The following is an 18,046-nucleotide window of genomic DNA, read 5'->3' as shown; positions in this document are numbered from 1 at the left end:
TTCCTAAACGGAAGAAGTTTGGAACCCCAAAGACTCCTAGAGCTGGCCGCCTGGCCAAACTGAGCTATCAGGAACCTGATGGTCACTATGACAGAGCTCCAGAGTTCCTCTGTGGAGATTAGAGAAAACTCCAGAAGGACAACCATCTCTGCAGCACTCCACCAACCAGATCGTTATGGTAGAGTGGTCAGAAGGAAGCAACTTCTCAGTAAAAGGCACATGACAGCACGCTTGGAGTTTGCCAAAAGTCACCAAAAGACTCTCAGATCATGAGAATCAAGATTTTCTGGTCTGATGAAACCAAGATTGAACTCTTTGGCCTGAATGCCAAGCGCCATGTCTGGAGGAAACCTGGCACCATTTCTAAGGTGAAGCATGGTGGTGGCAGCGTCATGCTGTGGGGATGTTTTTCAGCAGCAGGGACTGGTAGACTAGTCAGAATCGAGGGAAAGATGAACGGCACAAAGTACAGAGAGATGCTTGATGAAAACCAGCTCCAGAGAGTTCAGGATCTCAGACTGGGGCGAAGGTTCACCTTCCAACAGGACAACGACCCTTAGCACACAGCCAAGACAACGCAGAGGTGGCTTGGGGACAAGTCTCTGAATGTCCTTGAGTGGCCCAGCCAGAGCCCGGACTTGAACCTGATTGAACATCTCTGGAGACCTGAAAATAGCTGTGCAGCGATGCTCCCCATCCAACCCGACAGAGCTTGAGAGGATCTGCAGAGAAGAATGAGAGAAACTCCCCAAATACAGATGTGCTAAGCTTATAGCGTCATACCCAAGAAAACTTGAGGCTGTAATCGCTGCCAAAGGTGCTTCGACAAAGTACTAGGTAAAGGGTCTGAATACTTATGTAAATGTGATAGTTTAGCTTTATGTTTTCTTGATAAAATTGCAAAAAAATCTAAAAACCTGTTTTTGCTGTCATTATGGGGTAGATTGATGAGAAGAAGAAAAAATAATTGAATCCATTTCAGAATAAGGCTGTAACTTAACTAAATGTGGAAAAAGTCAAGGGATCTGAATACTTTCTGAATGCACTGCAGGCACATTTATTCACTACCATGTATAGCAAAATAACATTAATTGCACTCGGTCGGTGAGATGTTTTATATTTATATAATTGTAAACATACAGTAGATGGCCTAGAGTGGGTACATGCTTTGTGGTGTAGGCTGTTTCTTCTGGTGGTCAAGGGCAGCCTGGTGGTCTAGGGCAGCCTGGTGTTCTGGTGGTCTAGGGCAGCCTGGTGTTCTGGTGGTTTAGGGCAGCCTGGTGTCTAGGTGGTTTAGGGCAGCGTGATGGTGGTCTAGGATAGTCTGATGGTGGTGTAGGGCAGCTTGATGGTGGTGTAGGGCAGCTTGATGGTGGTGTAGGGCAGCTTGATGGTGGTCTAGGGCAGCTTGATGGTGGTCTAGGGCAGCTTGATGGTGGTGTAGGGCAGCTTGATGTTGGTGTAGGGCAGCTTGATGGTGGTCGAGGGCAGCTTTATGGTGGTCTAAGGTCAGTTGATGGTGGTGTAGGGCAGCTTGATGGTGGTCTAGGGCAGCTTGATGGTGGTGTAGGGCAGCTTGATGGTGGTGTAGGGCAGCTTGATTGTGGTGTAGGGCAGCTTGATGGTGGTGTAGGGCAGCTTGATGTTGGTGTAGGGCAGCTTGATGGTGGTGTAGGGAGGCTTGATGGTGGTGTAGGGCAGCTTGATGATGGTCTAGGGCAGATAGATGGTGGTCTAGGGCATCTAGATGGTGGTGTAGGGCAGCTTGATGGTGGTGTAGGGCAGCTTGATGGTGGTGTAGGGCAGCTTGATGGTGGTCTAGGGCAGCTTGATGGTGGTCTAGGGCAGCTTGATGGTGGTCTAGGGCAGCTTGATGGTGGTCTAGGGCAGCTTGATGGTGGTCTAGGGCAGATTGATGGTGGTCTAGGGCAGCTTTATGGTGGTCTAAGGCAGTTGATGGTGGTGTAGGGCAGCCTAATTCGATTAATCTGATGTTTCTTGGTGTGTGATACGTGCTACTCCAGGTGGTCCCTGAGCAGCTGTGCCTCTCCCTTAGTTTAATGATGGGTTCTCCTGGTAGTGAGGGGCCTGGTCTCCTTCACCTGCTCCACTTCAATGAGAAATGACAGGGAGATCTTACATGTACATACAATGTCTGAAAAACAACACATACAGAGGGATTACAGGTTAAAGGGATAACTCTTAATGTGTGGTCAATGAATCATCTTTCTAGCTTTGGTAAACACTTTTCCTTTTCTTGATGACTCATTGTCATCATTGACTCCATTTGTGAGATTTTCTCAAATTTGTGGCCTAGAGCCTTACCTGCAGACATAGAACAGGATGTAGGCAGTCTGTGCAATCGCCTTCAGCACAGTGGCCTCATCTGTCCTCAAGACATGTGCGTCATCCAGGCAGAGCCACCCACTGCCACGGCTGTCCAAAACATCACTGATGTAGTGGCCTAGGGAACAAGGGAAACAAAATAGAGTGTACATTAAGCTTTCATAATTGTGTGTGCGTGCCTGCATACCTGCGTGCCTGCATACCTGCGTGCCTGCATACCTGTATACATGTTGTCTCCCAGATGTGAGATCACACTTGACAATCTGTAGATATTGTCTGGCTGGTGTCTCTGTAAGGAAACACATTTAATAATAGGATAGTTATCTTGTCTACAGGATAGGGGTGCCTTCTATAACTGCCTTATCTTGATCCGCCCACTATCTCAACTGGATCTTATTATCTGTTAATTATTTTTCTCTCTCTCTCTATTTCTCTCTCCCTCTCTCTCTCTCCTCACCACAGCGGCTGCCTGCTGCTTTTTCTCACTGTCAGCTGGTTTCTCTAGCTGCTCAGAGGAATTTGAAGCTGGTGGGGGTATATCAAATATAGTGTAAATACAAACCACAAATTGAAGTGGAAACCTATCAACAAATAAACTCTTAACTTCAGCTTCCGACTTGCTTTCCTCAACAGTCCTGTTTCATGAGAGGGTGTTCTGCATGATGTCAGTAACACAATGTCCTACCTGGTCTTTCAAGGGTGCCTTTCGGGGAGTTTGCAGGTGTGTTGTCCATGTTGTTTCTCCCCAGGGAGCTTGCCCTGTGTAAATTGATGGCATTGAAAATAAATATCTAGTGTGTGAAAATCAAGGTGTGTGTTGGCAACTCAATGTGCAATGTCCCCAAACAGAGTGTAAACCAACCTGGCTCCATACTGGACATGGGCTGTCTTCCCACAATTGGCTGGGAGGGTTATTTCTGCAGGGATGGACATGGGATCATCCACCTTCTCTGGCTCCCAGTTGCCTGCAGTAAATCGCTTGATATGAAGCATTAGGACCCTGCTCAGAGACAGACAGGCCGGCAGACAGGCATTCACACAGACAGACAGACAGACAGACAGACAGACAGACAGACAGACAGACAGACAGACAGACAGACAGACAGACAGACAGACAGACAGACAGACAGACAGACAGACAGACAGACAGACAGACAGACAGACAGACAGACAGACAGACAGACAGACAGACAGACAGACAGACAGACAGACAGACAGACAGACAGACAGACAGACAGACAGACAGACAGACAGACAGACAGACAGACAGACAGACAGACAGACAGACAGACAGACAGACAAAGGAATCAGTCTTGTACTCAAATCAATAACCCAGTTTGGTGAGTTAGATCAGGACTGTCAATTGCAATCTGAGATGATGATGGGGGGACTCACCGGGGCAGCGTGAGGAAGTGCCTAGTCACAGATGCCGTGCTTCCTGAGCACACCCTGCATGCACACTCTAACGCAGATGGCTAGGTGACAAAGGATAGCAATACAATTATGAACATTATGACATTAATGTTAGTGTTCCTTGACATACTAATTCTTGGTTTAAGCTAAGTGCTGACCTTAAAGTAGAGGTCCAGGCTGTGTGGCAGGTCATGGCTCAGGCTCAGTGACAGGTGATTATAATCCTCCTGACCATAAACTATAACTCCACAGCTTCAGAAGTACGGAGAGAAATGCATCAGCTATCCAACACAAACCTTTTGATCCCTCTTCACACTATCTTAATGCTTTACCTCTGTATCCTGCATGTTATGCTGACATTAAACCTCCTCACAAATGTGATGACGACATCAAGGTACATCGTATACAAATGACAGCTGTTACCTGGTGCAGGTACGGGAAGTCTTCAGCTTGAATTCTAACTGCTTCACGGGGCAGGCGTATGGCTCTGGTGAGCCCTTTAATGCCATACCCTCCTCCTTCAGCTGAAAGAGGAGGAGCAACACACATTCATGGGCATCCTAAGAGAAGAATGGGAAAGAAGCAGAAAATACATCAACAACTACAACTGAAACAGAGCTGAGGAAAAACACTGTCACGTGTCCCAGGTTTATTGTTAAGTGAGTCTTTTAGCAAATAATATCTTACCTGTTCATAGTCTTCCTCATAGTCCTCATTGACAACGGAAAGACAGCTCTTGACTGTTTGAAGGATTTTCTTATTTTCCTTGTTCTTATCATTAACAGTGCCTCCAGAAAGCCTGGCCTGATGTAACTTGGCAAAGCAGCTGTGGAGGGAGACAAAGAGCATGCATTCAGGTTTCACTCTCTCACCTTGGCCACAGGTTAGCTCTGTGCTTCTACTTTAACTTCTGATCAAAAATGATTCAACTTATTCCTGACTGTGACAGGAAATCATCTCTGGTGTTAATCAGAAGCTGAGTTGGGTGTGGTTTTATCTTAAAGATCATATGAGACACTAAGAGTGTACGAAGGACAATATATATCCATCCATCCATCCATCCATCCATACCTAGATAGATAGATAGATAGATAGATAGATAGATAGATAGATAGATAGATAGATAGATAGATAGATAGATAGATAGATAGATAGATAGATAGATAGATAGATAGATAGATAGATAGATAGATAGATAGATAGATGAATACACACACACACAGACACAGACACACATACATACATACATACATACATACATACATACATACATACATACATACATACATACATACACATACATACATACATACATACATACATACATACATACATACATACATACAGACAGACAGACAGACAGACAGACAGACAGACAGACAGACAGACAGACAGACAGACAGACAGACAGACAGACAGACACACACACACACACACACACACACACACATTTGCTCCGTTTCAGACATCATTACGAGCCGTCCTCCCCTCAGCAATCTCCACTGACACATACATTGAGGCAGAACTTGTGTACTGTAACTATAAGCGTCTAGGTGGGTGGGTCAGTGTGTGTACAGGTGGGACAGGAGGGTGAGAGCGAGGCTGTATACCATAGCAGTTTAGAGGAGGGGGAGGAACTCCAGATGTTCTGCTGTCTCATGATGTCTCTGCAAAATGCTGGCAGCCCCAGCAGGCACTGCAGAGCAGAGTTCATGAAGCAGGTGTTGCCAATATTAGGCAACCTGTGGGAAAGAAGCCATCAGTTACACACTAATATCTGAACTGTGGACCAAAGGTAAACTAATGAATGGATTTGTAAGGCATGAACACAAGATAACTCTGAGTACCACACTGAATTATTTAAAACAAAAAGCAGAGCTAAGAGTAGATGTGTGTGTGTGTGTGTGTGTGTGTGTGTGTGTGTGTGTGTGTGTGTGTGTGTGTGTGTGTGTGTGTGTGTGTGTGTGTGTGTGTGTGTGTGTGTGTGTGTGTGTGTGTGTGTGTGTGTGTGTGTGTGTGTGTGTGTGTGTTTTACCCAAGGAGCTTGGTGTTGTCTTCGCCCTCGCCTGTGCAGCTCTGCTCCCCCAGCTGGATGCTACTCTTGCTGAACAGGTTGGGGAGGCGAGCCATGGCTTCCCGAGACCTGACCAATGGCCTGGAGGAAGAGAGACAGGGTAGAGGCCTCAGTAGCAGTAGCTCAACACCAATCGGTCTGTTTGAACACTGTTTTAATGTACAGGCATACATATATTCCTTACCATGTCATGGTGTGAGTGACCACTCTTATGTAGAGTTGAGTGAGATGAAGGTGGCTATTGTCTACAGTACTTACCTCTCCAAGGAGACAGAGGAAGACTTCAGGTCAATGGAGGCCTCTGCAGAGAGAGACCGAGAGACGGAGAGCAGTAAGAGAGAAGCTTTGTCAAAGATTAATTGAGACAAATAGCACCAAAAAATGGCACCCGTTTTACAGACCTGCGATGCCAGAAAATAGGGGTACCATTCTCTTTGTCTGTGGAACAACTGCCCCCACCTCTTTGACCTCAGAGCTCATAAGATCTCTGTAAAGACACACAGACATATGCATTAGGTTAGCTATATTATATTGGCTTTTTCATTTCAATTTAATGGTGTTGGTTGGCATGAAATGTGATATCAGGCTGCAGTACCTGGCAGTCTCACTGTCTTTGTTGGTCTCTCCATGGTTGTCCAGGGGGTTTGGAGAGGAGGACTGGGGGGTAGGGGAGGAGACGTGGGTTGTGGAGGAAGGGCAGGCAGGACTGGGGGGAGTGGCAGAGGAGGAAAACTGAGTTGAGACAGCCAGGGAAACAGAAGAAGCACTAAAAGGGGAGGAGGTCTGTGATCCTTCCTCTGAAGAAGAAGAAGAAGAGAGAGATGACATGTGGAGAGAGGAGAGAGAAGAGAGGCCAAACTTGGAGAGATTGGAAGGGGATCTGGCAGGGGATCCAGAGGGTGAGTGTGGTGAGGGGGATGGAGTGCCGATTGGTGTTCGGCCAGACAAGGGGTCGAGGGGCGTCAGAGATGTTGTAGACGGTTTCAAATGGAAAGAAGAGACAAAGGAAGAATCAAGTTGGTGGTGATCCTTTACGTTCTTCTTCTCCCGGTTTTTCCAAACTGACGCAGTTACCATGCTGGCATCCAATGACGTCAGTTTGGGTGGGATTGGGAACGGCGATGGACAGCGGCTCCCAATCCCGAGGCGAACTCTGCACTTCTTTTTCTGTTTGGAGAAACATTATATATGTTATATTTGAACTAGCAGCAAATGTCACACCCAAACCACATGAACTGACCATAAAATAAAGAACTCGTCGCCCAATCATATTGAATTCTGTATCATAGGCTAACAAATAGCAGAAATACATGTTTATAAAAATAAAACCATTGTAACCATACAGTTATACCCTCTGTCCCAAATTCTGCCATTTGGCACAAATAAATAGACAATGAAACAACTAGTAATAGCTGAAAAGAATAGAATATACTCTAAATTGTAACAGAATTAGACAAATTCTAGCCCAGAATAGACATATACCTTTTTACAGCAACACAAACATCCCATTTCAGTGTATTTGTAGACTGTGCCTTAGTTTGCAGAACATCAAAATATGTTGCCCATGTCACATTGTGATGTCATAAACCAAATTATGATGCGCCTGTCTACGCGTTACCAGCATAAATAGTAAACAAATCACACACACCAAAACGTTGAAAAATAATTTACAAAATTAATTGATCGTGTATTCAGAGTTATTCCTATTTCATAAAATATACAAAACAACTAGGTTCTTGAGAAAACATTGGGTTATCTTTCTCCCACGCTCCCTGGGCCACTGACGCGTGATCGTATGAGAAGAAGCTAGGACATTCGAAGTAACATTACTGTCTATCAGAATCAAAACAACTTTTATTGCCAAGTGGCCTACATTCATTCACACATTCACAGAAGTTGACGCTGATCTGATACAGATCGAACGTAGTTTTGCAATGGTTGTTATGAGGACCTTTGAAAAAGAAAATGAGAGCTGCACACTCATAGCGCAGACTCAATAATTTAATAACCTAATATCCAACCTTTCCGACCGACAAGCTGTCTTCATCAGCGTATACTGTTAGGAGCACCTTAACACAGATGGATCTATTATTCTCTGACCGTACCTCATTGAAAAGGTGCCACTCTGCCTAGTGACTGTAAACTAAACAAAAATACTAACGTTAGTACATTTGTTGTATATTTGCTGTTCTGTAAACCCAGTTGGTCGCTACCACACCGGTCACAACTGTCAACAGATCATGACATAAATGCAAAGCATCATTTGTTCTCGCAGAGTAGATTGCAGATCCTACTACCACCTGGATAAACTGGCACCACAGGTGTGTGATTACACCGGGATATTCATATGATTGACCAGTTAGTGGTTGTAGCTCTCAGACTCAGAGAGCGCTCGATGCTGCAAGTTGGGCAGCAAACCGTTACACTGCACCTACTTCTGAGTTTGGTGTCATCAAAGATGGCGATTTGCTGAGTGCTCATGGACACATCTCATGGTCATGGATAAATATGATCTTGCTTGAACTTGTGGTTAAATGTAATTTCTGTTTTACTTATGAATATTTTAAAACAACTGTAATTTAAGCGCGAAACAGCTTTAGCTACCGCAACAATGCAAATCACGTTAAAGACACTGCAACAGCAGACCATTCAAATCGACATAGACCCAGAACAAACGGTAAGTGCCCATTTGTTCATAATAATGCCAGCTGTGTGCGTTTTATCTAACCCGTTTGGCTAACTATCATTTTTGTTATTTGCACGAAACACCAAATGAATTGGTCCCAGATTATAAATTCGGATAATACAACGCTAGCTAGCTAGATGTTATTGACACCCCTAGCATTAGCTAAGTAGCTAGCTCTGAGCTAGTTAGCTTGCAAGCTAATGTGTGTCAATTTGCTAATCCAATGTTGAGTCTCATTATTAGCTAGCTAGGTAAGTTATTATCCGCTAAAACATCAGCTAGCTTGCTACATGACTAGCTAACGTTAGTTATCCCTCACCACGTCAATGTCAGCTTTAGTTAACTATCTAGCGTTAGCTAGACAGCCATATTACTAGCTAGCTACGTTATCTATTTTAGTTATTGATGATGCATGTCCATTTGGACGATAAATTAGCAATATTCTAGCAGACTAGCTAGCTACATAATGTAAGGTAAAAAGTTGTGCAATTTTAAAGTCAGTGTTAGCGAGCAACTTTTGGGTTGCACTGTGTTTAACAATTAAAGCAAGGCTGAAAAGCTTCTTTTTGGTTTCTACAGGTGAAGGCATTGAAGGAGAAGATAGAAGCAGAGAGGGGAAAAGATAACTTCCCAGTGTCTGGACAAAAGCTCATATATGCTGGCAAAATCCTGCAAGATGACACGCCTATTAAAGACTACAAAATTGACGAGAAGAATTTTGTTGTAGTTATGGTATCGAAGGTACATTTCCCTAATCCATTTTACTTGGACTCTTAATGAGCTGCACCCACCTGGGGAGGACGGTTACATGATTGTCTGCATAGATAACAGTAATAGCCTGTTTATATCTCCTCTGGAACTAGGCAAAGTCTGCCACAGCTGCATCAACACCTTCCTCAGAGGGACCCAAGGCCCCTGTCCAAGACTCTGGGTCGTCTGCAGGCCCGGCCCCTGCAGCCATCCCTATCCCCCCAGAGGAGCCCACACCTACAGTCGCAGAGCCCCCAGCTCCAGCCAGGTAGGCAGACAGAAGACCGCCGTAGAACTGATATTAACCTATCTAGAAGTACCTAGGTGTCTGGCTAGACTGTAAACTCTCCTTCCAGACTCATATCAAACATCTCCAATCGAAAATCAAATCTAGAGTCGGCTTTCTATTCCGCAACAAAGCCTCCTTCACTCACGCCGCCAAACTTACCCTAGTAAAACTGACTATCCTACCGATCCTCGACTTCGGCGATGTCATCTACAAAATAGCTTCCAATACTTACTCTACTCAGCAAACTGGATGCAGTTTATCACAGTGCCATCCGTTTTGTTACCAAAGCACCTTATACCACCCACCACTGGTGACCTGTATGCTCTAGTCGGCTGGCCCTCGCTACATATTCATCGCCAGACCCACTGGTTCCAGGTCATCTACAAGTCCATGCTAGGTAAAGCTCCGCCTTATCTCAGTTCACTGGTCACGATGGCAACACCCACCCGTAGCACGCGCTCCAGCAGGTGTATCTCACTGATCATTCTGAAAGCCAACACCTCATTTGGCCGCCTTTCGTTCCAGTTCTCTGCTGCCTGTGACTGGAATGAATTGCAAAAATCGCTGAAGTTGGAGACTTTTATCTCCCTCACCCACTTCAAACATCTGCTATCTGAGCAGCTAACCGATCGCTGCAGCTGTACATAGTCTATCGGTAAATAGCCCACCCAATTTTACCTACCTCATCCCCATACTGTTTATATTGATTTACTTTTCTGCTCTTTTGCACACCAGTATCTCTACCTGTACATGACCATCTGATCATTTATCACTCCAGTGTTAATCTGCAAAATTGTAATTATTCGCCTACCTCCTCATGCCTTTTGCACACAATGTATATAGACTCTCTTTTTTTCTCTCTACTGTGTTATTGACTTGTTAATTGTTTTCTCCATGTGTAACTCTGTGTTGTCTGTTCACACTGCTATGCTTTATCTTGGCCATGTCGCAATTGTAAATGAGAACTTGTTCTCAACTAGCCTACCTGGTTAAATAAAGGTGAAATAAAATTTACAAAAAAAAAAAAAATGGTAGACAGTCTGCCAAATTGGAGAGAGTAAAAAAGTTAGCTTGAGGCCTGTTCAGGAGGGTAGAGTGTTACATAGACACATTTTGTGTCGGACAAATATGAACTAAACATCATTGAACATTTTCTTAGTTTTTTCATCTTACTGAATACACCCCCTGTAGTCCCTGTAGCTCAGTTGGTAGAGTATGGTGTTTGCAACTCAAGGATAGTGGGTTCATTTCCCAAGACTACCCATACGTAAAATGTATGCACGCATGACTAAGTTGCTTTGGACAAAAGCGTTTGCTAAATGGCATATTATTTACGGCCACAATTTTTTTATTTTAAATTTAACCAGGTAGGCTATTTGATAACAAGGTCTCATTTGCAACTGCGACCTGACCAAGATAAAGCAAAGCAGTTAGACACATGCAACAACAGGGAGGTAAGGCAATACATAGGCCATGGTGGCAAAGTAATTACAATATGGCAATTAAACACTGGAATGGTAGAATGTGCAGAATATGAATATGCAAGTAGAGATACTGGGGTGCAAAGGAGCAAGATAAATACATACAGTATGGGGATGAGGTAGTTGGATGGGCTATGCACAGATGCAGTGATCTGCGAGCTGCTCTGACAGCTGGTGCTTAAAGCTTGTGAGGGAGATAAGTCTCCAGCTTTAGAGAATTTTGCAGTTCGTTCCAGTCATTGGCAGCAGAATATACCACTGAATGTTTTTGAATGGGTTGACTGGATTTTTGACCCTGTCGTTCTGTTTGCAGCTCCGACCCCAGTATGGAGGTTCAGGGGGGAGATGCCTCCTCTGCCTTGGGTGAGTGATGGACTTCGACCTGGCTATGTGAATGTGTCAGTGTGGAATGTATCTGCTGTGTTGCTAGATTGACAATAGCATGGGGATTTGTAAGATGCCTTCTAGCAGCTATGTGTTCATGGGTGTAAATATTGTCCATTGTAACTCGGGTAGATGGTTAACAACTTGTTTATTTTGGTCAGTGACAGGAGCGGAGTATGAGACCATGCTGACAGAGATAATGTCTATGGGTTATGAGAGGGAGAGAGTGGTAGCTGCTCTCCGGGCCAGCTTCAACAACCCCCATCGGGCTGTGGAGTACCTCCTCACTGTGAGAACCGTCAACACACCACAACTACCTAGCATACACAATACTGTGCAACCAGGCACCATACACCATGACTCTGCAAAATGACACTGAACAAAAGCCCCAAAAAAGACCATGAATGCGAAATTACACTATACAGCGTGGCACCATATTTGATGAAACTTTAACATGGCAGCATGTACAATGACTCAGCAAAAGTACACCAGCACTGTGTGACATCAGCTTTCAGAATACAGTTTAACACTGGTGTACTACATTTTTACCAAAAACACTATTACAGCACAGTGACGCTATAAAATAGTTTTATATGTATCCTCAGTTTAGAACCAGCCTGTCTGTTAGTACTGTGTGTGTGTGAGAGTATGTGCTGCTGTGTGTTTCCAGGGCATTCCTAGCAGTCCGGTCCAAGAGACTAATCCCCCAGCACAGCTTCCTGCATCTGCCCGCACAGGCACAGAGACCCCTACTGTAGCTGAGGGTGAGTCCATCTCCTTATATCTCTGCTATAGTATTACATCTACTGTACAGTGCATTCTGGAAATGTTTTCAGACCACTTTACTTTTTCCACAGCAAAGCAAAAACAGGATTTTAATAAATACAATAAAAAGATACCATTTACTTAAATATTCAGACCCTTTACTCAGAACTTTGTTGAAGCACCTTTGGCAGCGATTACAGCCTCAAGTCGTCTTTGGTATGATGCTAGGGTTATCTTGGAAGGTGAACCTTCACCCCAGTCCTGGGGTCATAACCTGCTCCAGAGAGCTCTTCATCAAGGATCTCTCTACTTTGCTCTGTTCATCTTCCTCTTGATCCTTACTAGTCTCCCAGTCCCTGCCGCTGAAAAACATCCCCACAGCATGATGCTGCCACCACCATGCTTCACCGTAGGGATGGTACCAGGTTTCCTCCAGACGTGACGCTTGGCATTCAGGCCAAAGAGTTCAATCTTCAAATCAAAGTTTATTTGTCACGTGTTCTGAATACAACAGGTGTAGACCTTACAGTGAAATGCTTACTTACAGGCTCTAACCAATAGTGCAAAAAAGTTATTAGGTGAACAATAGGTAGGTAAAGAAATAAAACAACAGTAAAAAGACAGGCTATATACAGTAGCGAGGCCATAAAAGTAGCGAGGCTACATAGACACAGTTTAGTCAGGCTAATTGAGGTAGTATGTACATGTAGATATGGTTAAAGCGACATGATATATATCATATGCATATATGAGGATATATATATATATAATAGCCCTGTTAGCCATGTGCGGGAGCACTGGTTGGTCGGCCCAATTGAAGTAGTATGTACATGAATGTATAGATTAAGTGACTATGCATATATGATAAAAAGAGTACAAATAGTCCGGGTAGCCATTTGATTACCTGTTCAGGAGTCTTATGGCTTGGGGATAGAAAATGTTCAGAAGCCTTTTTGTCCTAGACTTGGCACTCCAGTACCGCTTGCCATGCGGTAGTAGAGAGAACAGTAGAGAGAACAGTCAATGCCTGGGGTGGCTGGGTTCTTTGACAATTCTTAGGGCCTTTCTCTGACACCGCCTGGTCTAGAGGTCCTGGAAGCTTAGCCCCAGTGATGTACTGGGCCGTACGCACTACCCTCTGTAGTGCCTTGCGGTCAGAGGCCGAGCAATGCCGTACCAGGCAGTGATGCAACCAGTTGTGTCGAGGCACAGATCTTGGAAAGAGTACTTGAAATTGCTCTCGATGTTGCAGCTGTAGAATCTTTTGAGGATCTCAGGACCCATGCCAAATATTTTGAGTTTCCTGAGGAGGGATAGGCTTGGTCGTGCCCTCTTCACGACTGTCTTGGTGTGTTTGGATCATTCCAGTTTGTTGTTGATGTGGACACCAAGGAACTTGAAGCTCTCAACCTGCTCCGTCGACGAGAATGGGGGTGTGCTCCGTCCTCCTTTTCCTGTAGTTCACAATAATCTCCTTAATCTTGGTTTCATCAGACCAGAGAATCTTGTTTCTCACGGTCTGAGAGTCCTTTAGGTGCCTTTTGGCAAACTCCAAGTGGGCTGTCGTGTGCCTTTTACTGAGGTGTGGCTTCCGTCTGGACACTCTCCCATAAATGCCTGATTGGTGGAATGCTGCAGAGATGGTTGTCCTTCTGGAAGATTCTCCCATCTCCAGAGGAACTCTGGAGCTCTGTCAGTGGCCATAGGTTTCTTAGTCACCTCCCTGACCAAGGCCCTTCTCCCCCGATTACTCAGTTTTGTCCAGGCAGCTAGCTCTAGGAAGAGTCTTGGTGGTTCAAAACTTCATCCATTTAAGAATGATGGAGGACACTGTGTTCTTGGGGACCTTCAATGCTGCAGAACTTGTTTGGTACTCTTTCCCAGATCTGTGCCTCGACACAATCCTGTCTCGGAGCTCTACGGACAATTCCTTCGACGTCATGGCTTGGTTTTTGCTCTGACATGCACTGTCAACTGTGGGACCTTATATATACAGGTGTGTGCCTTTCCAATCAAGTTGTAGAAACATCAAGGATGATCCATGGAAACAGGATGCACCTGAGCTCAATTTCAAGTCTCATAGCAAAGGGTCTGAAAAATTATTTGCAAAAAAAAAATCTAAAACCTGTTTTCACTTTGTCATTATGAGGTATTCTGTGGAGATTGATGAGGAAAACATTTATTTAATCCATTTTAGAATACGGCTGTAACATAACATGTGGAAAAAGTCAAGTGGTCTGAATACTTTCCAAATGCACTGCATATCAGATTGTTGGAAAGATGGGAATGGTTTATGTGCATTTTCCCTAGTAGGTGTTGTATCTATATCAACATGTTCTCTTCCATAAACATTCTGTGTGTATTGCAGGAGAAAACCCTCTGGAGTTCCTGCGTTCCCAGCCTCAGTTCCAGAGCATGAGGCAGGTGATCCAGCAGAACCCCTCACTGCTGCCAGCTCTGCTCCAACAGCTGGGTCGGGAGAACCCACAGCTCCTACAGGTAACACGCATATACCATGCACTACACACTGATGGCACCACCACTCATACTAGCTTGCATCACACACTCCCTATAGTGACACCTCCCAGGTTTTGTGATTTCACAATGTATGTTCTGTTTGTTGCTGATTGCTGTCTACCTATCTTTCCCTATTGATAAAACTCAACAACAGCAAATCAGCCAGTACCAGGAGCTGTTCATCCAGATGCTGAATGAGCCGGCGGGGGAGGTTGGAGACGTGCCTGAGGTGGGGGACCTGGGTGCTGCAGTGGAGGAGGGAGCTCCAGTCAACTACATTCAGGTCACGCCTCAGGAGAAGGAAGCCATCGAGAGGGTGAGGGGAGCTAAAGACCTCTCAATGCACTGTTTAGGGCATAAGATGGCTTCAACTGACAAGAAATGCATACATTGTGATCTTTCTGGTGATAAATATTAATGTTATGTTTTTTTCTTCTCCTGTCTCAGTTAAAAGCGTTGGGTTTCCCCGAGGCGCTGGTGATCCAGGCCTACTTTGCCTGTGAAAAGAACGAGAACCTAGCTGCCAACTTCCTCCTGAACCAGGGCTTTGAGGATGAATGAGAGGCGCTGGCCTGCCCTCCTCTCCAGGCCAGCACAAGGACTTCACCCCACTGTAGAGCAACGATCTTCAGGTCATTTCAGAGGGGGGAGGATCTTACAAGCTACACAAAGTATATGTTGATCTAAGGGTGAAAGAGGAATAATGAAATCCACTTGAATTCCAATGGAATGTGTGGGATTTGTTTAGGGCAGATATATATTGAGATTTTAGAAGAGCTTTGGGAACGGGAGGGAGGGGGCTGAAGGGTTTGCAGTGTGTGTGTGTGTGTGTGTGTGTGTGTGTACATGTCTGTGTGTACAGGTGGATGCCATTCAATTAAGGTGCAAAGACATTGATATGCATATCTAAGCTTGTTAATGCTGTAGCTGGATGTAATGGAAGCACATTCTCCTTGATGCACTTCTACAATGTTGGTGTATTGAGGGGAAAGGGAAACTAAACGGACGGTCATGAAGAGTCCTCTTGTGGTCTGTTCACTTGATTGCACCAGTCCCTCACATTTCCTTTGCCATTCAAAAACCAACCACATAGCAAAACACATCTCATCCCATGATATTGTCATACAGGCAAGTACATTTTGCCAGCGGCCAGGCTAAATTATTTATGAGGTCCCCTCACTTCACCTCAAAGCTAGCGCTTTTAGTTCTCACTCAGATATCCATGATCTCTCTAGGTGTGGAAATGCTCAACATCCTGAGTAAATCGAGTGGTATAGAACAACCAAAATGACAAATGGGTGTGTGTGTGCTCACAGAACCGGACAGGTACATTACTGTCTGGATATTGTCTGAAAATGAGGTTTTGTTGAAGGGTTCACAGTCCTCTCTAGTGTTACGTCTCTGATCAGCTGACCAACTCTGACCTTACCTTTACATATAATCCTCTGAAGAGGGGAAGAGAGAGATGGCAGGGACAAGTCCTGGGATACTGGAGTTACTCACTTACCTCTTTCCCAAGGCTGAGGAGTAGACACACCACCTTTCTCATAAGATCTGATTAATAGTACACACGAAGGGCAGCTCAAATACAACGGGACCAGCTGGTCTTGAGACACTAAGGGCTGGATTCAACCCGTATCGTGTAAAAATGTACGGGTAATTTCCTGTTGAGCCGACATGCAGTCTCGGCGACCGTGGGAACATTGCCTTTAAATTGTCAATAGCGCTATAAAGCAGATATTCAGCACTACAGATTGAATAGAGCCCAAAATGTCCAGTAGGAACAAGGGTCCACATGAAGTCTTTATTAAACCAGGACCCAGTCATAGCCAATAATTGTCATCATCCACAGCCTGAATGAGCCTATTCAACAGTCTTTAGTGATGAGGTGAATCTAGTTTAAACCGGCTATCGCCTAGCTTTAACCACCTGTTTCCAACTCGGATAGTATAACATGAGGCTTGGTTGACACATGCCTTATTACACTAAGGATTCCCAGTGTTTTGAGATGTTGCTATTGTGGGTTTTCTGAGGGTACCAAGAAATGTGTGGTTTTATGAATATTCACTTATCAAGGTATGTTTTCTCTTTAACTTAACATGGTAGGAGTTTAATGGGTCTGTGAAGAGACGAGCTTTTATGAGTTTGGATTGAACAGATGCATTCAAATGTATTGGCTCCTTTGCACAGAATTTCCTGTTCTCTTTTTGAAACTTGTTGAATGGCTATTTTTACCCTGCAGGCACCTTCAACTTGCCACAAGTAAGATCAATTACACTCAAACCAAATTCATTGTGCATTTAGTTCATGTCATTTTTGACTTAAGTGAAACATTTCCGTTTTGGTGTATTTATTGGACCTTTGAAACAAATACACATGTGGACAAAGTTTTCAATCACAACTTATTTTAAAGGAATAGTGATCATGACAATATGTTTGACTGCATCTGTTTTTGTGAACATGGCTTTTACTGACACTGGCATTTTACAGCATCAACATGATCCGCTTCATTAAACATCAATATGTCATGGCTTCGTATTTTTTATTTCATACTTCTGTATGCACCACATTCTTGGTCTGGACATTGAATGAGGCCAACTGAAATGAAACTCAACTTGATCTTATGGAATACAAAGTATTACAGGAAATGTCATTTATACACACTCCAGTTCAAGTCCAGGCATTTCAGTATCATGTGGGAATGAGTAGTGCTGCTCCTGTGGATTTGACCCTTCATTATCAGTATCGGTAAGTAGATTTTCTGATTCAGTGAAACTAATTGTGGCCTCTTACCCCTCTCTATAACATGATGCAACTCTAGGGTTCTCATCCCCAGCACAAGCAAACCACCTACCCAATCAAATAGCAATCTGAAAATAAGCAGACAGAAACAGGTGAGTTACAGTCAAAAACATCCTTTTATTCAAGTGTTGTTCTTTTCATACTGTTTTTATTATTATGGAAAAGAAACTGTAATTAACACATGCATTTCACCATGGGCTCTGGGAGGTGTATTCCTGAGGGAGGGAAGCTGCACTGAGGGGGGTGCGGGGCGGGCAAGGCCAGCTGGGGGTTCACTCTACACAACACTAAACATGGTCCTACGCACTTTTAAAAACAAACCTGAAGGAAAATAAAAAGACGGGTGGCCAGGGAGAGACAGAACTCTGGTGCTGCAGGGCAAGATAGCTAGGGACCAAAGTTCTGCCCAAGCAAAGCACACACTGAAACCTGTCACTCTGGCTTCTCGACTGGGGCGCTTTAATTGTCAGGGATAATACTGCTGCTGGCTTCAATCACTCACAATAAAAACATGCATATTCTTGTAGGAAACAAGTAGG

At 44.3% G+C, this 18,046-nt stretch overlaps 2 protein-coding genes across 4 annotated transcripts; one reads left to right on the top strand and one right to left on the bottom strand.

Moving 5' to 3' along the window:
* Window positions 1-2,037: 2,037 nt before the first annotated feature.
* LOC124019628 (ubiquitin carboxyl-terminal hydrolase 37-like) lies at window positions 2,038-7,107 on the bottom strand. 2 transcript variants are annotated; one of them, XM_046335029.1, is made up of 14 exons: window positions 6,429-7,107; window positions 6,235-6,320; window positions 6,092-6,134; window positions 5,795-5,914; window positions 5,370-5,501; window positions 4,447-4,585; window positions 4,183-4,319; window positions 3,918-4,011; window positions 3,742-3,821; window positions 3,209-3,346; window positions 3,032-3,105; window positions 2,566-2,635; window positions 2,326-2,464; window positions 2,038-2,110 (listed from the first exon to the last, which is right to left on the bottom strand). In XM_046335029.1, exons 1-13 carry the CDS (start codon window positions 6,908-6,910, stop codon window positions 2,449-2,451), a joined length of 1,611 nt encoding a protein of 536 aa, XP_046190985.1. In that variant the 5' UTR covers window positions 6,911-7,107; the 3' UTR covers window positions 2,038-2,110; window positions 2,326-2,448. The 2 variants fall into 2 exon arrangements, with proteins under 2 accessions (XP_046190985.1, XP_046190984.1); XM_046335028.1 differs by having other exon boundaries at window positions 2,040-2,155.
* Window positions 7,108-8,234: 1,127 nt separating this feature from the next.
* Window positions 8,235-17,236, top strand: LOC124019629 (UV excision repair protein RAD23 homolog A-like). 2 transcript variants are annotated; one of them, XM_046335032.1, is made up of 9 exons: window positions 8,235-8,510; window positions 9,099-9,260; window positions 9,383-9,537; window positions 11,353-11,402; window positions 11,591-11,712; window positions 12,094-12,187; window positions 14,557-14,687; window positions 14,860-15,021; window positions 15,153-17,236. In XM_046335032.1, exons 1-9 carry the CDS (start codon window positions 8,445-8,447, stop codon window positions 15,264-15,266), a joined length of 1,056 nt encoding a protein of 351 aa, XP_046190988.1. In that variant the 5' UTR covers window positions 8,235-8,444; the 3' UTR covers window positions 15,267-17,236. The 2 variants fall into 2 exon arrangements, with proteins under 2 accessions (XP_046190988.1, XP_046190987.1); XM_046335031.1 differs by having other exon boundaries at window positions 8,236-8,510; window positions 11,585-11,712.
* The last annotated feature ends 810 nt before the right edge of the window (window positions 17,237-18,046 follow it).

Source organism: Oncorhynchus gorbuscha, unplaced genomic scaffold (assembly GCF_021184085.1).
Source record: "Oncorhynchus gorbuscha isolate QuinsamMale2020 ecotype Even-year unplaced genomic scaffold, OgorEven_v1.0 Un_scaffold_645, whole genome shotgun sequence".
Classification (NCBI taxonomy): domain Eukaryota; kingdom Metazoa; phylum Chordata; class Actinopteri; order Salmoniformes; family Salmonidae; genus Oncorhynchus; species Oncorhynchus gorbuscha.
This window is presented reverse-complemented; position numbering and strand designations above follow the sequence as displayed.